At 42.0% G+C, this 15,041-nt stretch overlaps 1 protein-coding gene across 1 annotated transcript in view; it reads right to left on the bottom strand.

Moving 5' to 3' along the window:
- The window catches only part of arhgap32b (Rho GTPase activating protein 32b), a 100,575-nt gene that overhangs the window by 64,409 nt on the left and 21,125 nt on the right, over positions 1-15,041 (bottom strand). Inside the window, 1 exon segment of the mRNA XM_034226604.1 lies at positions 9,439-9,559. Within this exon segment, the coding sequence (XP_034082495.1) occupies positions 9,439-9,533 (95 nt within the window). The 5' untranslated portion in view covers positions 9,534-9,559.

Here is a 15,041-nt window from a genome sequence, read left to right as displayed (position 1 = left end):
CATGTGTAGTACTGGGGACGGGGTGGGGGAGGGGGGGACGGGGTGGACCCGTTCAAATCCAGTTTTGGACAGTCTGCTGTGGTTCCATCCCATTTCAAGTGCTGTTCGACGCTCGGCACACTCTCCAATCACATTCCTCATTCACACCAACGGTGTTTCAGGGCCGGTTCGGAGCTGGAGCTTGAAAAGCACCGGGTTTTCCTGTTCACACCGCAGCGGAGCAGCCTCTTAGCTCCGGAATCCGGTTCATTTCGAGCACCAAAAAATGGTCCGGCCAGAGCAAAAGCAGGGGCGGGATCAACTCCTGAACAACAACAAAAAGCCGGCGTTTTATCCAGTTTGTAGACAACGATAGAGAAACGTAACAAGCAGCAGTGGTCCACTGAAGAGACCAGCTACCTACTGGGAATCTGGTCTTCCGAAGAGGTACAGAGGAAGCTGGAGCACAATCGGCCATTGTTGTTGTTGTCGGTGTCAGCTGTGAGGGGTTTCCGCGCGGTTTGGCTTTATGAAGCTGGCACGCAAACGGTTACGTCATGACGCAAACGATGACGCAATGACGCCGCAGCACCAGTCGGACTCTGGGCAGTGTGAAAAGAGCCGGAGCTAAACCGAAGAACCGGTTCTGAACCTGAAAAGCTCTAGCACGGAGCTTGAAAAGGAGTTGCGTTGGTGTGAATGAGGTAACAGAGCTTGAGGACTATCACGGGGTTTGTCAAGCGAAACGGAGAGAATACTTACTTCCGGGTGTAATATTCTGTAAAGCAAATGAGCTGCTCCGACCCTCGGTCCTGACGGACTCCAACTTGTGTTTATTAATCAAACAAATAAATAAACACAAGGATAATTATGTGTTATTGTTGAGTAAATGGAGAATTGCACAGGGGAAAATAATGTATCTATGCCACAATTTTAGATGCGGATTTTGTTAAACTAATACGTTTGCGCTGTGGACCAACACTATACATTGACGGGGAAAGGGGTAGCAATAAAGATAACACCATTAAACAGTTACGGCCCGTCCACACTACAGCGTCGACAGCGTCGACAGCTTCAATCTGCCCATTCACTTTGAATGGGGTGACGTCACGTTGCCTCGCTTTTTCGCCGAACTGAATTGTGGGTAGCATAGCGTTCCGTCTCCGCCGGAGTAGCCAGCGCCAGCCAATCAAATCCCGTTTCGGAAAATCTGACATCTCAAGCCGTAGCCAATCAAACCGCGTCTAAGCTGGGAGAGATATCCCGCCGTTCATTTCTATATTTCAAAAAAAGATGGAGGAGAAACTAATTATCGCCGTAGCGAATCACCCAGTTTTGTATGACCAGACCCTCTTCACCTACCGGGATACAAACCGGAGGAACCAGGCATGGAGGGAGGTGGCAGAGACAGTGGGTGAAACTGGTAGGTTTTCGCCTGTTTGGGGAGTTTATATATATATATATATATATATATTGCTCCCATAAAATCCCCGGGGGTTTTTGCTTTGTATGTCGGGGGCGGGAGATTCATGTGATTGGTTGTTGGTCGCGTTGCTTGAATAAAATCCCCAAGCTTCAGACACGCCCAGCTCCAAGCTTTTTTTGAAGCTGTAGTGTGGACGCTCCGTTACACAACATAACAGAAATAATATCGATAGCAGCATCCCTAGCAACCACCTTGGTGACAATGAAAACGTTGTATAGACACAATTTCCTGAAGTAATCTTCGTAATAACTAGCAAACTAAAGATCATGTGCATCCACTGCACACATAATCTGAAATAACAACTCATATTTCTCGCACCAAATTACATCAAAAGGCATTTTAATGGCCAAACTAACCTTAAAATAGGCATTTTACACCGAAGTTCGGCCATGTTTTTTTTTCTGCAGGGAGAAATTTGAAGATCACGTGACATAGACGCCAGCCATTGGAATGAATGGTGAAAACAATGTAGGGATCTTACAATTTCAGAGGCGTTTTTGTAGAAATACTACGTCCTACGTTGTGGACCAACGTTGTATTAACCTATGGATTAACTACAGCATCGTTGTTATCGTTTTAATGCCATTGAAGACCAGTTTTGACCAGACAAAACCAAGGTAAGCCATGTTAGCGTTGTAGGCTACCTCGTGCCACTTGTTTTGATGTACGTTTTTGTTGATAACGTCGCGAGTTTGTATCTTTCAGTGTTGAGGTGGGCACCGTTAGATTCTGTGTCTTTATGATCATAAACAATGTGTTGGATGTGCAGCTAGGATAAGTAATAAGGGAGCTAGGAGTGATTTTCGGTGCAGTAATAGGTTAGCATTTTTCGCTCGGGGCTAATTCAGAGGCTCACTGTTAGCATTGTGTGTGTTTTTTGAAGAAAAAAATGAAAAAGATCAGTTAAATTAGTTTTTTCCCGTTATATGGATATAAAATAATCATAGTTTATTAAATATTAAGGTTCCTTAGACGTTGTTTCCTGCAAATGACGTGATTTCGGCCCCGGAACAGGGTCCGTAGGGCTTAAGAGGTATCTTACCCAAGAGAACAGGTTTAGAAAGTCTGAGTAAATCAGTTTAACTAATCCCAGTATAGTGTTTCCCATCCTAAGTAAATCATTGACACGAATGTATTGTGAACCCTCCACACGCTGCATCAGCATTGCAAAGGAAAGGCCTCTGAAAGCAACAAGGAGCAAGCAACAAATACATAGATAAGCTATTAGTAGGCAGCAGTGTTGGGCAAGTTACTTCCAAAATGTAATATATTAAATATTAATTATTACTCTCTTTTGAAAGTAATAAGTTACATTACAATATTACTGTCTCTGAAATGTAATGAGTTACACTACTTTAGTTACTTTTTAGTTACTTTCACCAAAATAACCGCAAAAGAATGGCTAGGTATTTTAAATGCTAAAATGTAGTTTAGTGCAGCTCATTATACATCCAGTGAAGGGCAATGTGGTATAGCATAACAACTGTGTAGGCCCTTAAGGCTACTAACAACTTGTATTACACGGCTTAGTTGAATACTCGATTCTGATTGTAAATTCTTAACATGTGACACATTGTTAATACAGCAGTACAGACCAGTGTCAAGAACTATAATGAAGGTTGCTAAGGAGGATCCAGAAAGAGAAAGGAAAAGAGGTTAAAAGACGGAGCACTGGACATCAGATAAATCACCAGAAGAAGGCAGAGAGGAAGTAAACAATAACAGGACACGGAATGGTCTCTATAGTGTGTTTAGTATATGGCCGTTTACAGGCCCGGTTCCAGAACAAAATGACTCAGGGTGCCTCTGAGATTACAGGCGGCGCAGCAGTAGTAGGTTTACATGAGCAATAGTGGCCGGCAACAGCAATGAAAAATAGCATTGATGTTATGGTCCCCAATGAACAGATTATGGCATTTGTTATGTTTTGAAACCAAGCAAGTGAGAACATTTCAAGTGAGTTAAAAGTGCAATCCTGAAATATTTCATAGAGTCCAAAGTGGACTGTGGCAAGGAAAAGCACAAAAGCTTCAAAGCTACTGATAAAACAAATGAGAACATATTGTAAATCAAGGCAAATATGATTTGAACCAGCTCATGGTTTGAAATGGCAAACATTGAAAAGCAAAAGTATTATTAAAACCATGTACTAAATCATCACCTTGGTCCCATCATATACTCTGGGAAGAGAATATTTACTGTGCTGGAAAACTGGTATCACATCATCATGTGAGATTGACTTTGTGACCTGGAGAACATTTCAGCTGCAACATTAGCTTGTTGATAAGCTTGGGATATGAGATAGTTTTGTAGGCATTCGTGGTGAAGGCATCTGTGCTATTGTATGCATTATTGTTGACCCAACATTTCTACAGGCATGGCAGAATATGGCACTATTTTTACATGAATATTCTAGCCCTTGTCTATTTGTATACCACGAGCTGCAAAATGACCGCCTAACCCCACTGTACAGGCGGGTACTTGTTTAGATATACCTGGGCAGGCTCTGTTTTGCCGTGGTATCCTGGCACCTGCGGGCCGCAGAGGGGCGGCGTAGTTTCCGGCGACAAAGACTGCTGCTCCGGAGGCGAGAGTAAGCTAGTGTCCACAACGGAGGGTAACGTGATGTCCCCATCTGACCCGTTGCTACTCTCTGCAGTAGATGCAGTGTTGCTGGCGTTTAGTGATGGTTGCTTTAACCATGTTCGTATAAATGATTATCCACAGATGTGTGTCACTGCTGTGGAAGCACTTTGGAAATGATGCACGCGCAGCGGAGCAGGTCACGCGCACCTGACACAATTTGTTGTTTGTATTTTTCGCTCCGTTCTCTTTTTTGAATAGAGGGTGCATAACATTCAACTGCCCCGAAGATCCCGACGCGAAGCCTGAAGGGTAAACACACCAGGTTTACTAATCTACCCGCACAATTTGTCTGGTGTCCGAATGTCTCGCTATGTTAGTACATTCTTAAAAAAACAAAACACCATTTAATTTCGGGTTAAAATGTGTTGTAACTGCGTTACTGAGCATTGTAACGGGTAATATATTACCCATATTTCATAAGTAATGCGTTACATTACTTCGTTACAGCAAAAAGTAATATATTACTGTAACTCCGTTACTTTTGTAACGCGTTACACCCAACACTGGTAGGCAGTGCACTGGATCTCCCTGCATGCATGTTCAGGATCTGATCCACTGGCAAAGTCTCTGCCATCAGCCAACAGTTTAGCTCCCATCACACTGAGGCAGTTCATCTTCCCTGCATATGGCGTAGCAGACAAGACAGGAGTCAATTGACTATCTATTCTTGTTTTCAATAAGGTTTGCCATCCAGATATATACACCATTAGCTTAATAGACTGGTATAATCTTGCAATTGGAAACTTTTTCCAAGCAATCTGATCTGGCATACTGCAGTACATCAGTTGCTTAAACCAGCTCTACAGCTCAGCCAGCCATCCATGCCAGACTAAAGGATGGCTTCATAAATATTCCTCTGAGCCTGATACAAATTTACAGAAATACATATAGTAGTAGAGCATCGTCTATTCAATTGGCATTCGACAACATAGCAAAGAATAGTATTCCTATACGACTCCTTTTGGCTAAAGGGGCTGACATTTTAACTGATCAAACTGTGACGATGTTCCTATATATATATATATATATATATATATATATATATATATATAAATTGAATAATTAATACTCCTGCTAAGTAAGCTCCACGTCTGTCTCTCCGCTCTAACCGAGTGCTGAGCACCGAGCCTGAAAACTGGACCTGTCATTCTGTCATCTTATCAATCTTGACGCTCTTTCTCCAGAATTGAGTGTTTCCCATTCACGTTTATAATTGCGTTTAAAATTATAGCACAGTGCTTTCTTTCTCACGCACGCTAGTGTGGATGGGGACGTGGCCAGGGTACTCACTGGACAGTGACAGTCAGCCATCAGCAGTGAAGGATGGCATTGTGTACATCTCCATGCTCTATGGCTCTACACAAAACAACTGCTCTCCGTTATACACATGCAGTATATGAAGTAGCTGGCTAAAACAAAAAAACAGAATGATTACCAATATTTACCTTTAGTTCTTGCTTTATAATAACTTGTTTTTACACTTTTGTTATGCAAATGTTGAACTTATGATACAAGGTTGAAATAACAAGTTTACTATTTCTGTTCCTTGATTATAAGATGTTAACATCAGTGTTTCCCCTACCATTGTCTTGGAGGGGCGCTGCGCCCCGCCAACGGAGCCCCACGCCCCCCCTGAAATTCAAGGTGTTTAATTTTTTTTAATTATAATTTCTTTTTTTTGTATTAATTTTCTTTTATTATATATTATTTATATATAGGACCAAATTGCAACTAATCTATATCTACTGTCACTTTTCACATTGAACATGTGCTCTTTTATTAAATAAACTGAACGCTTTCATTTTAAGTTGTGAGTTTAGTGTTTTTGACCCTAAGAAACACTGATGCATTAATCAAAAACAATAATCCACAGCTCCTCTCTCTGCTCCAGAGGATTTAAAAAATATATATATATCCCAATGCCCCCCCCCCCTAGTCTTAAGAAACTAACCTAAAGTTAAATAAAGAGCACAACTTTCCTTGCATACTTCAACATTTTTTACTCAAAACTCCACTTAAAATTGTTAAATTGTACTGTACAAGACCATGGAATGCCCCCCCGTGCGTACCTCAAACCAGTGGCTTTGTGATGTATTTTGTTACAGATTTATGAGAGCTTGGCTGCAGACATGGGCCTCCTCCTGCTGAGTATGTTCTGCTGTCCACTCATCTGTCTGACTAAATCACAACCAGTATAGGATTTAACAGCATTTGTATTCTCTTTCGCTGGTTCACCTCCTGAGTAAACTCCTGTCCTCCTGGCTGCTGATCCTCTGATCCAACAGGACTCGCCGGGCAACTTTTATAATGCACTAGCCCTGGCCAAACACCCTATATGTCATTCCGTTCCCGTGTCCTTTTCCTTACATATCTCTTTCTCTATTCACTTTCCCCTCACTGTAGTATGTTGGACTGCTGTCTAATGTATGCTAAGCTGCTGCTGCCATGGTAACCCGGTTTCAGGATTCAGAGACAGTTCAGGACTGGGGGGGGGGGGAGATACACAGGGCAGGTGGAAGGCTCCCCTATAGAACACAGGATCGCCTACAAAGCCCTTAATGGGCAGGCGCCATCTTACCTTAAAGAACTCATTATATCCTACTGTCCTAGGGCATTGCGTTCCAAGAATGCAGGGTTGTTGGTTGTTCCTAGAGTCTCTAAAAGTACAATGGGAGCCAGAGCCTTTTCTTATCAAGCTCCACATTTGTGGAATCAGCTTCCAGTTTGTGTTCGGGCGGCAGACAGCCTATCCGAGTGCGCTTAAGACCTTCCTTTTTGATAAAGCTTATAGTTAGCTTATAGTTAGCTATATAGCTATATATATAGCAGCTAGTTTTGCTGCTATATGCTTAGACTGTCGGGGGGAACCTTACTTCTTCCTTCTCTCTGTGTAGAACTGAGAGAACTACATGAGAGAACTGTGTACTCTCATGTTCCAAATAACCCAGCTTCCCCCAAATTTGTTTTTGGTGTCTATCTACGCCGGGATCCTGAGTCGTGGATGCTGTGTTCCTGAGTCCTGGATTTCGAGTCGTGGCTGAACCTATCACTGTGCTCCTGCCTGACTCTCATCATACTACTTCTCTGATGGCTCCCACAGGATTGTTGACATCCTCGTGGATTCATCTTCCTATTATACACACATGCATTTCCAAACATTTGGACTACCTATGTTGCAAATGTATTATCTTTTCAATTTACACACGGCATCTATTGCACGTCTGTCCGTCCTGGGAGAGGGATCCCTCCTCTGTTGCTCTCCCTGAGGTTTCTCCCATTTTTCTCTTTAAACTGTGGGTTTTCTTCGGAAGTTTTTCCTTGTACGATGTGAGGGTCTAAGGACAGAGGGTGTCGTATTGTCATACTGATATTCTGTACACACTGTGAAGTCCACCGAGACAAATGTAACATTTGTGATATTGGGCTATATAAATAAACATTGATTGATTGATTGATTGATTGATTGATTGAAGGGCTGAGCAGCCTTAACTGTAATCCCCCCTTTCCATCTCCAAATAAGATAACAGAGTACACCCAAAGACACACACTCAGATTAATCCAGCACTATATGCAGGATGTTTGGTATATTTCAGTGTTTCAGGGAAGGCTGGGGGAGTCAGGATTTGAGTGGTGACTAACAAACAGTAATGAGGTGACCAAATGAGTAGGGTTGCAAAGGGGCGGAAAGTTTCCGAAAAGTTTCCATGGGAAGTTAAGCTGGGGAATTTTGGAAATATTCGATGCAAAATTAAACAAAAAAACATGATGATTTCAACAGATTTTTAAAAAAACATTTTTTTTTTTAGTAGAACAAGTTTTAATTATTTTATTGAACAATTATTTGTTTCATTGAAGAACGAAAACAGGAATGTTGAGTTAAATGTTACTCATCCCCCCCCAACCCCACTCAACAAAAATGCACCCCCCATCCAAAAATACCCACAAAGTCCCATTCAAAATGTTAAATGAAAAGAGCCCTTCTCCCTCCAAAAAGTCCCATTAGACATGCACATCTTCCTTCAAGCAATCCTCTGCATTTTGGCTAAACCCTTTCAGTCAATGGGCTCTTCCTGGGCCTCATCAACATCCAACTCTGAGTCTTCCTCTTCAGTGTCACTGTCCAGCCTTGTTGAGGATGGCTCTGTGTCAGGCTCAAAGAGCCTTAGGTTTGCCCGAATGCCAACCAGTTTTTCCACTCTCACATTTGTGAGCCTGTTGCGAACATTTGTGTGGTCTCAATAGCCATGCAGTAAGCAGTGTGCTATGGCATGGATATTCAAGTGTACTTGAATGGCATCTGTTTGTTTTGGTCAAGATTATGCTAAAATATACTTTCCCCAACTATATTTAAGTTCCCGAAAATTCCCGAAATGTTGCAACCCTACAAATGAGTCACAGCCTTAGTTTCCATGTCTGATTCTAAAATGTGTCAAAAGGAGAAGAGTTGGAGAGGAGTTATTGACATAGTGTTCCAGCTGTAGTTATATGATATTTAAGATTAAGGGCTGTTTGTTGTGCGTGCGATCATTGCCTGCATATGTGACAGCAATATTTGTCCTAAAACATCTTGTGAAGCGTGTGTCTGTATTGGATACAAGTCCATCTGTGTTTTTGTGAATGTGCATGCTTGAGGGTGTGTGTGAGGAATGAGTGCATGGGCATGTGGGCTGGAGCGCTGACGTAACTCTCTGAAAGCTGATACAGCCTCGGTGCAGGCAGGGGTTCATAACTGGCTCCGTCACTAAAGGAAGTCTGTATGAGGGGTTTTCAGCAGTGACGCTTAGCGATGGCTTTCTCCCAGTTGCTATGGTCTGATAGGGTGGGTGGGGGTTAAATAGGGGGTGGGATGGTGACTGTGCAAACTCACCCTATCGGCTCAACTATAGGGCTCAGGCATGTCTACCGATGCCTCCTCTCCTGCATGCGCATTCCCTGGTGTCATTTCTCCTTGAGGCATAGAGGAAGCCAAGTAACCCCCCATCATCATAACACACTACGCACATACCAGATTCTCCAACTGTCAAAACCAGTTCATTGTGATCATTTACCTCACATACAGTGAGAGTTATTATACAGAGGAAGACACACACGCACAGAGAGCATAACACGATGTACACAGGCAGGCACACAAACACACACTATCATTTGCTCCATGCCCCCTACTCTGACTATAAACAAACTAGCATGCTCACCAAACTACGACCTGAGGTGTGGTCCCTCACTCCACAAACACATACTCTTCCTCCTCTCTTCTCCACTGTGATGGTGAACGGGGAGGGGGCGGTCTGTTCCTGAAGGTGTGTGGCAGCCTCGTCCTGTGCTCTTACCTGTCCAAGATGTCATGGCTGGACGTGGTCGTGGCTCCCAGCAGTCCTAGTGCTGCACTCCCCACCGCTGCGGCAGCCCCGCCGCCTGCCTCCATGATACTGACTCACTGCAATGAGCTGCCTGCCAGAGGAGCAGAGAGGGAGGGGAGGAGGAGGATGTGGAGAGGTAGAGCGGGAGGGAGAAATACAAATGAGATTGAAGAAATTACATGTAGAGGATATAGGGAGGATGACGAGGGAAAACAGTGGGGAATATTAAGAGAGGAGACAGGAATGAGGTGGAAAATGAACGGGAATATTGGCATGTGAGCAGGATGAGAGAACAGGGAGAGAAAGAAAATCATTAGTTGTTTGTAGATCAAAAAAGTCATGCTGATGGAGCTTTGCAAAGCAGGATTTCACTTTGTGTTAACACATGGAGATTCTGGCTCACACGTTCTAGTGTGAATGCAGTCTGACAGCAACATTGGCTGCACTGGTGTCCTCTGATGACTGTGCTCTATGAGCTCTCTATTTCAAAACAGAATATCAATCGAATAATATTTAAGCCAGTCCATGTTTTATTTGAAATATCATATTTTATTATTCTCTACAGCAGCACTGTGTCCACACATTCACCGACTTAGTGACAGCTTTCATACGAAGAAGAGAAGCTCAATGCAGTTTTCAAGTATGTTCGATTTCAATAAACATTTATAGCAAATTCCCCAACGAAGTATAACGGGCGGCTGATGCTCAGGAGGAAGATGGTCGTCCTCCAATCGGAGAATCGTAGGTTTGATCCCCACCTAAAAAATGCTAAGGGAGCGGCCAACAGTGTGTGAATGTGAGTCTCCCTGATCAGGTGTACTTTGTATGGCAGCCATTGCTTCCATATGAATGCGTATGAATGGGTGAATACTACAAAAGTAATGTATTTTTATGGTTGTAAAGAACTATATAAAAGGCAGCTCATTGACCATTTACCATAAATGCAACACAATGACACACATCCGAAACACACTGTTAAATGACTAGTATTTTTAAAGCACTTTAATGTATATAGTTTATATTTACATAATAGAAATTGCAGTAAGGGGTGCAAAACGAATGTAATTATATCGTAAAGTAAAAGTCAGACATACAGTTAGTGAGTCCAAGACCTCAGTCCCCCTGTCCAGACTGCTTACAGAGCAAGGGTCTGCTAAACAGTCTTCCAGTCAACCAGCATGTCGTGGGGGGGGTGGACGACTTTGCTTAGAATGCTTACCAACTTTTTCTTTAGGAAAAAAAAATAGCAAAGTTGCTTCAGGTTTTTTTTTCTGTCCATAATCTATACAATTAATAATGTAATCATTTCAGCTCTTAAAGTGCTGTTTACCATTTCAAAAGGACAGTACCCCAGCAAATTACAACCATTTTTTTTCACAGACACCGGCAAACAGTGAAAACAAAATAAGGTTTCTTAAAAACAACGAGAGGACCGTAGCATTCCCTTCTCGTGATGTCACCGTTATTCCTATGGAATTATTTTCACAGAGAACATGCATTCTTGAAACTGATTAAGGTGAATTTGGGACTATCGCCAGTGCTTTCAGTGTACCCATAATCACAGCAGATAACTACCACTACATTTAAATGTAATGTTTTCAGCAGACAGGAACACAGCAGGAATGACCCAATAAAAGTCTGGAGGAGAGGAAGTCCGTAGTCGTACAGCCTGTTTTTCTGTTGCAGTCACTGGCTATGCACCGTAATCCCAGGAGGATGATGCCAAGACGAGAGGGATGGAGGGACGATGGGAGGGGGTGAAGGAGGAGAGAGCGTGGGAGGAAGGATCCTTATAGGCCACACAGAAGCAGCTGCTTGTACATCTGACAAAGACTCGCTGGGCATATGTTATCCCCAGGGCTCTCTATGGTGCGCAAATTAACACCATATTCATACTATCTATAATAGTAATCAATAAGAATTACACATTTTCTTAATTACTCTTCGTTTTTACTTTTTTGTAACAAGAATTTCTTTAAGTTGCTGAAGTTAGTTCACATGTTCGAGAAAGTTTTTTGTACTTAAAAGGCTTCAGGGATCAAGGGCAGTATGAAGCTTTCCTCGCATATAATACTGGCCTTGACCGCTGAAAAAGCCTCCCTCAGAAACAAATAGGTCACCCTGTTTTGAGCGTTAACTAACTAAGAACATCCAGACAACCTGGCTGCAAGTGAATCGAGGTGGAAAGATGATCATCTAATGAGGCTGTATACACTCATAGATTACTTTATTTTAACCAACACCATATTGACCGGACAACAACAGTGCATGGCATTTCGACCGCTACAAACACGTGAGGGTTGTGATGCGAGCGTGTGCTGTGGACACAGAGTACATGTTGAGATTCATCTCATATCCTGGGCTACTGTAAACTCCTGGCCCTAAATCACACACTAACAGGAAGGCCACAAGCTAAACCAATGTGACAGAGTGAGTGTGTTTGTGTGCTAGTACCTGAAAGCATATGCTATCTGTGTGGAAATCCACATCTAATTTGTTTGTTATTTTAAGCGTGTGCAGTATAAGAGGAAGTGAGTTTGAATATGCCAGGCATGCAGGGTAAGGCAGGCTGATGCAGCAGAAAAGCCATAAAATGGCCGACCTTGAGAGGACAGAGACTAAGCTCTGAAGAAATTAAAAATACAGTCTGAATAGTCTCACACTAAACATCCCTTATTCTCACCAGGATGGCAGAGTTATTGATGACAGTAGAAGTTGTTCATATTAGAATCCAAGATTGTGTTTTTGCTGCATGTCGTTTCCTCCCTTTCCTGTCTTTTTAATAAAAGTAAAAAGGCCACTAAGAAATCTTTATTTGTAAGTGTCAAAGACGACATAAGAAATATTTGGTGACAACCTTTTTCTTATAGTTTAAAACTAATAATCATAGGCTTTTTCAAGCAGTCATCCAGGGCACCACACATTGCATCATCCTCTAAAGGCCCGGACACACCAAGCTGACACCAAAGAACTGACACAGACGGACCCGACTGTCCATGAATGAGTCCTTAAACCTTGAAATAAGCTAGCTTTTTACCACGTCAGGTTCCTCAAAGTCCGAGGTTTTTAAATGTTTTTTTTTATAGAAGCTTGAAGTAAGGTCTGCGGGTAACACAAGCTGAAGAGATTTTTATGTTTGACATCAAATCCGTCATTAAACACCCCTCTGGGGAATGTTTGAGGCTTCGACGTGTCGTAAAATGAGCAGTTTCTAACAAGTGGCTAAATGAGACTTAATCATCACACTGAACATTAGCCACCTTTAGCTTAGCCATGTGATGATGTAGTTTGTTTATAGCCTAACGTTAGCCTTTTAGGATTTTGAATTGGAACTAAAAATAAACTAAAGAGAGCAACTTCATACAAGGCTACAAAAATAAGACAAGAAAAAAACCGCTGGGACAAACTATGAATACATACAGGCAGCACATCAACATTCATATAAGCTAAAATAATGATGAAGTCCCTTTTTCAAACGCAATAGGATGTGGGTGTAACTTTACTGTTGCTCTCATGTCAGATGAGGAACAATGACTCTCCTCATACAGGGGTCATTATGAACTCTGTTTGAACAGGACTGTTCCCTGGCAGTCAGTCTGCTGTATTACTGCAGAACAGAGACACATTACAGTGTGGTTTTACCAAGTCAACAGATCCTTTTCCACTAACCACTAGATGAGAACAATACCTGTAACCACGGTTACTGGACACAAAACAGATGGTGTCAGCTTTAGCCTAATAAAGATCAGCAGACAAAACTAATACACAATTAAATCAAGACTTAAATAAATATCATTGTTGACAAAAGTTTAATCTAATCTAATATTTGACAATTACATTTGAAAAATAAATCCTGTTTTTATTCAGACTCAAAATCAGCTGCCACACATAAAAGTCCTTTAGGTTCCTGTATAACATTTTGCAGTTATTGCTATTATTTCTCTTTGAGCAACAGATTTCATCTCATGCTAATGAAACACAATGCACTAAAATGCACTCAACGTGAAATCACTTGCATGACCTTTTACTCTACGGCAGGGGTGGGGAACTTTTTCCTCTCAAGGGCCATTTCAATTTTTACAATATCCTCAGAGGGCCGTACAAATTATTGACCTCTGCTTAAAAAAACTAAAATCACAGCCCATTCATTTCATTCTATGCAAAGCAACCTCTTAATCCAGATATCTCACCATGACTCGCGTATGCATGCTCGTGCACGGTGTGGCGTGACCACCCAAACAGAAAGATATGGACACAAGATGTGTGCAAATGTATTTAGTTTCCTATCCATGTGGACATGATTTAAGTGGGGGGGGGACCTAACCTCCTTTTTTTTATGTTGAAGTTAAAAGCATCAATCTGTTGCACTTTGGGAGCAACATTAGGAGATCTATGGATACATCTCTCAACACCCATATGAAACAGAACTGGAAGCAGATTTATTTTTCTTTATGGATATTTTACAAATCACTCCCCTTTCAAACTGTATTCTTCTTTATTAATAACAACTTTTTTTACTGTCATATAGTATTTTATACCCGTTTACTTTATTCTCTTATTTTTTGATAACTATAATGATCATATAAAGATGTGCCTCCTTTACCTCACTGGTTGTAGAAAAAGCTTCTTATATTCGTTAGCATAGCTAGCTAACCAGATGCTAATAACAACAAAGTTATTGACTGTATGATCAGTATGACAGATGAACAGATCGCCACTGGGCTTACAACTAAAGACACAGCCACGCAGAAACTGCAGCTTGTGTACGGCTCCTTATCGGTACTGCAAGTGGAGTGGCGTTCTGGTGCTCTCCGTCAGAACTGCACCGCTGTCAGTCGAGACATATACCACGTGATGACACGTTAGGCTCGTGTTGTGTTCAAGGACCCTGACCTTGGCCAGGAAAAACAGGCACTCGCTTGTTTAATTTTTTTGCGGTCTAGATTTCTTACATTTTTTTCTTTTTTGCGTGTGTTTATAAATTACCTCGAGGGCCGTACCAAATTGTCTCGCGGGCCGTATACGGCCCGGAGGCCGGAGGTTCCCCACTCCTGCTCTACGGATACCATTTAGAGCAAAATACAGATCCAGAGCCAAACAGGCTATGTGTCACGATCTGTCTGTGTTGTGTTTTGTCTTGTCTTTTTCTGTATTTGGTTTCCTGTTTTATTTTGAAAAGTGTTCACCTCCTGTTTTGCCTGTTGGTTTCTGTCTGTTTTCCCTCCCTGATTACCCGATTGTGTTCACCTGGTGCCCCTGTATTTTCTCCTCCCTCCTCACCTGTCTCTTGTTTGTTTGATTAGTCATGTGTGCATTTAGGTTCTGTGTTTTCTGTTAGTCTTTGTTACTTCCTTGTTGTAGTTGGACGTCGTTCACGGGGTGAGAGTTCTGTTTTGTCCATGTTTGTTTCATTTAAGCCTTGAAATAAAGGTGTTTTTTCTGAGAAATCTGCGGTTGGGTCCTGCCTGCTTCGCTTATCCTTGACAGAAGGAACTAACCAAATATGGGCCCAGCAGATCCTTTTGAGCAGGAATTATTGGATTTTTCTTTTTTTTTGGCTAACTGCTCTGATC

Source organism: Gymnodraco acuticeps, unplaced genomic scaffold (genome assembly GCF_902827175.1).
Source record: "Gymnodraco acuticeps unplaced genomic scaffold, fGymAcu1.1, whole genome shotgun sequence".
Classification (NCBI taxonomy): Eukaryota; Metazoa; Chordata; class Actinopteri; order Perciformes; family Bathydraconidae; genus Gymnodraco; species Gymnodraco acuticeps.
The sequence above is the reverse complement of the archived record's forward strand: the minus strand, read 5'-3'. Positions and strand labels throughout refer to the sequence as shown.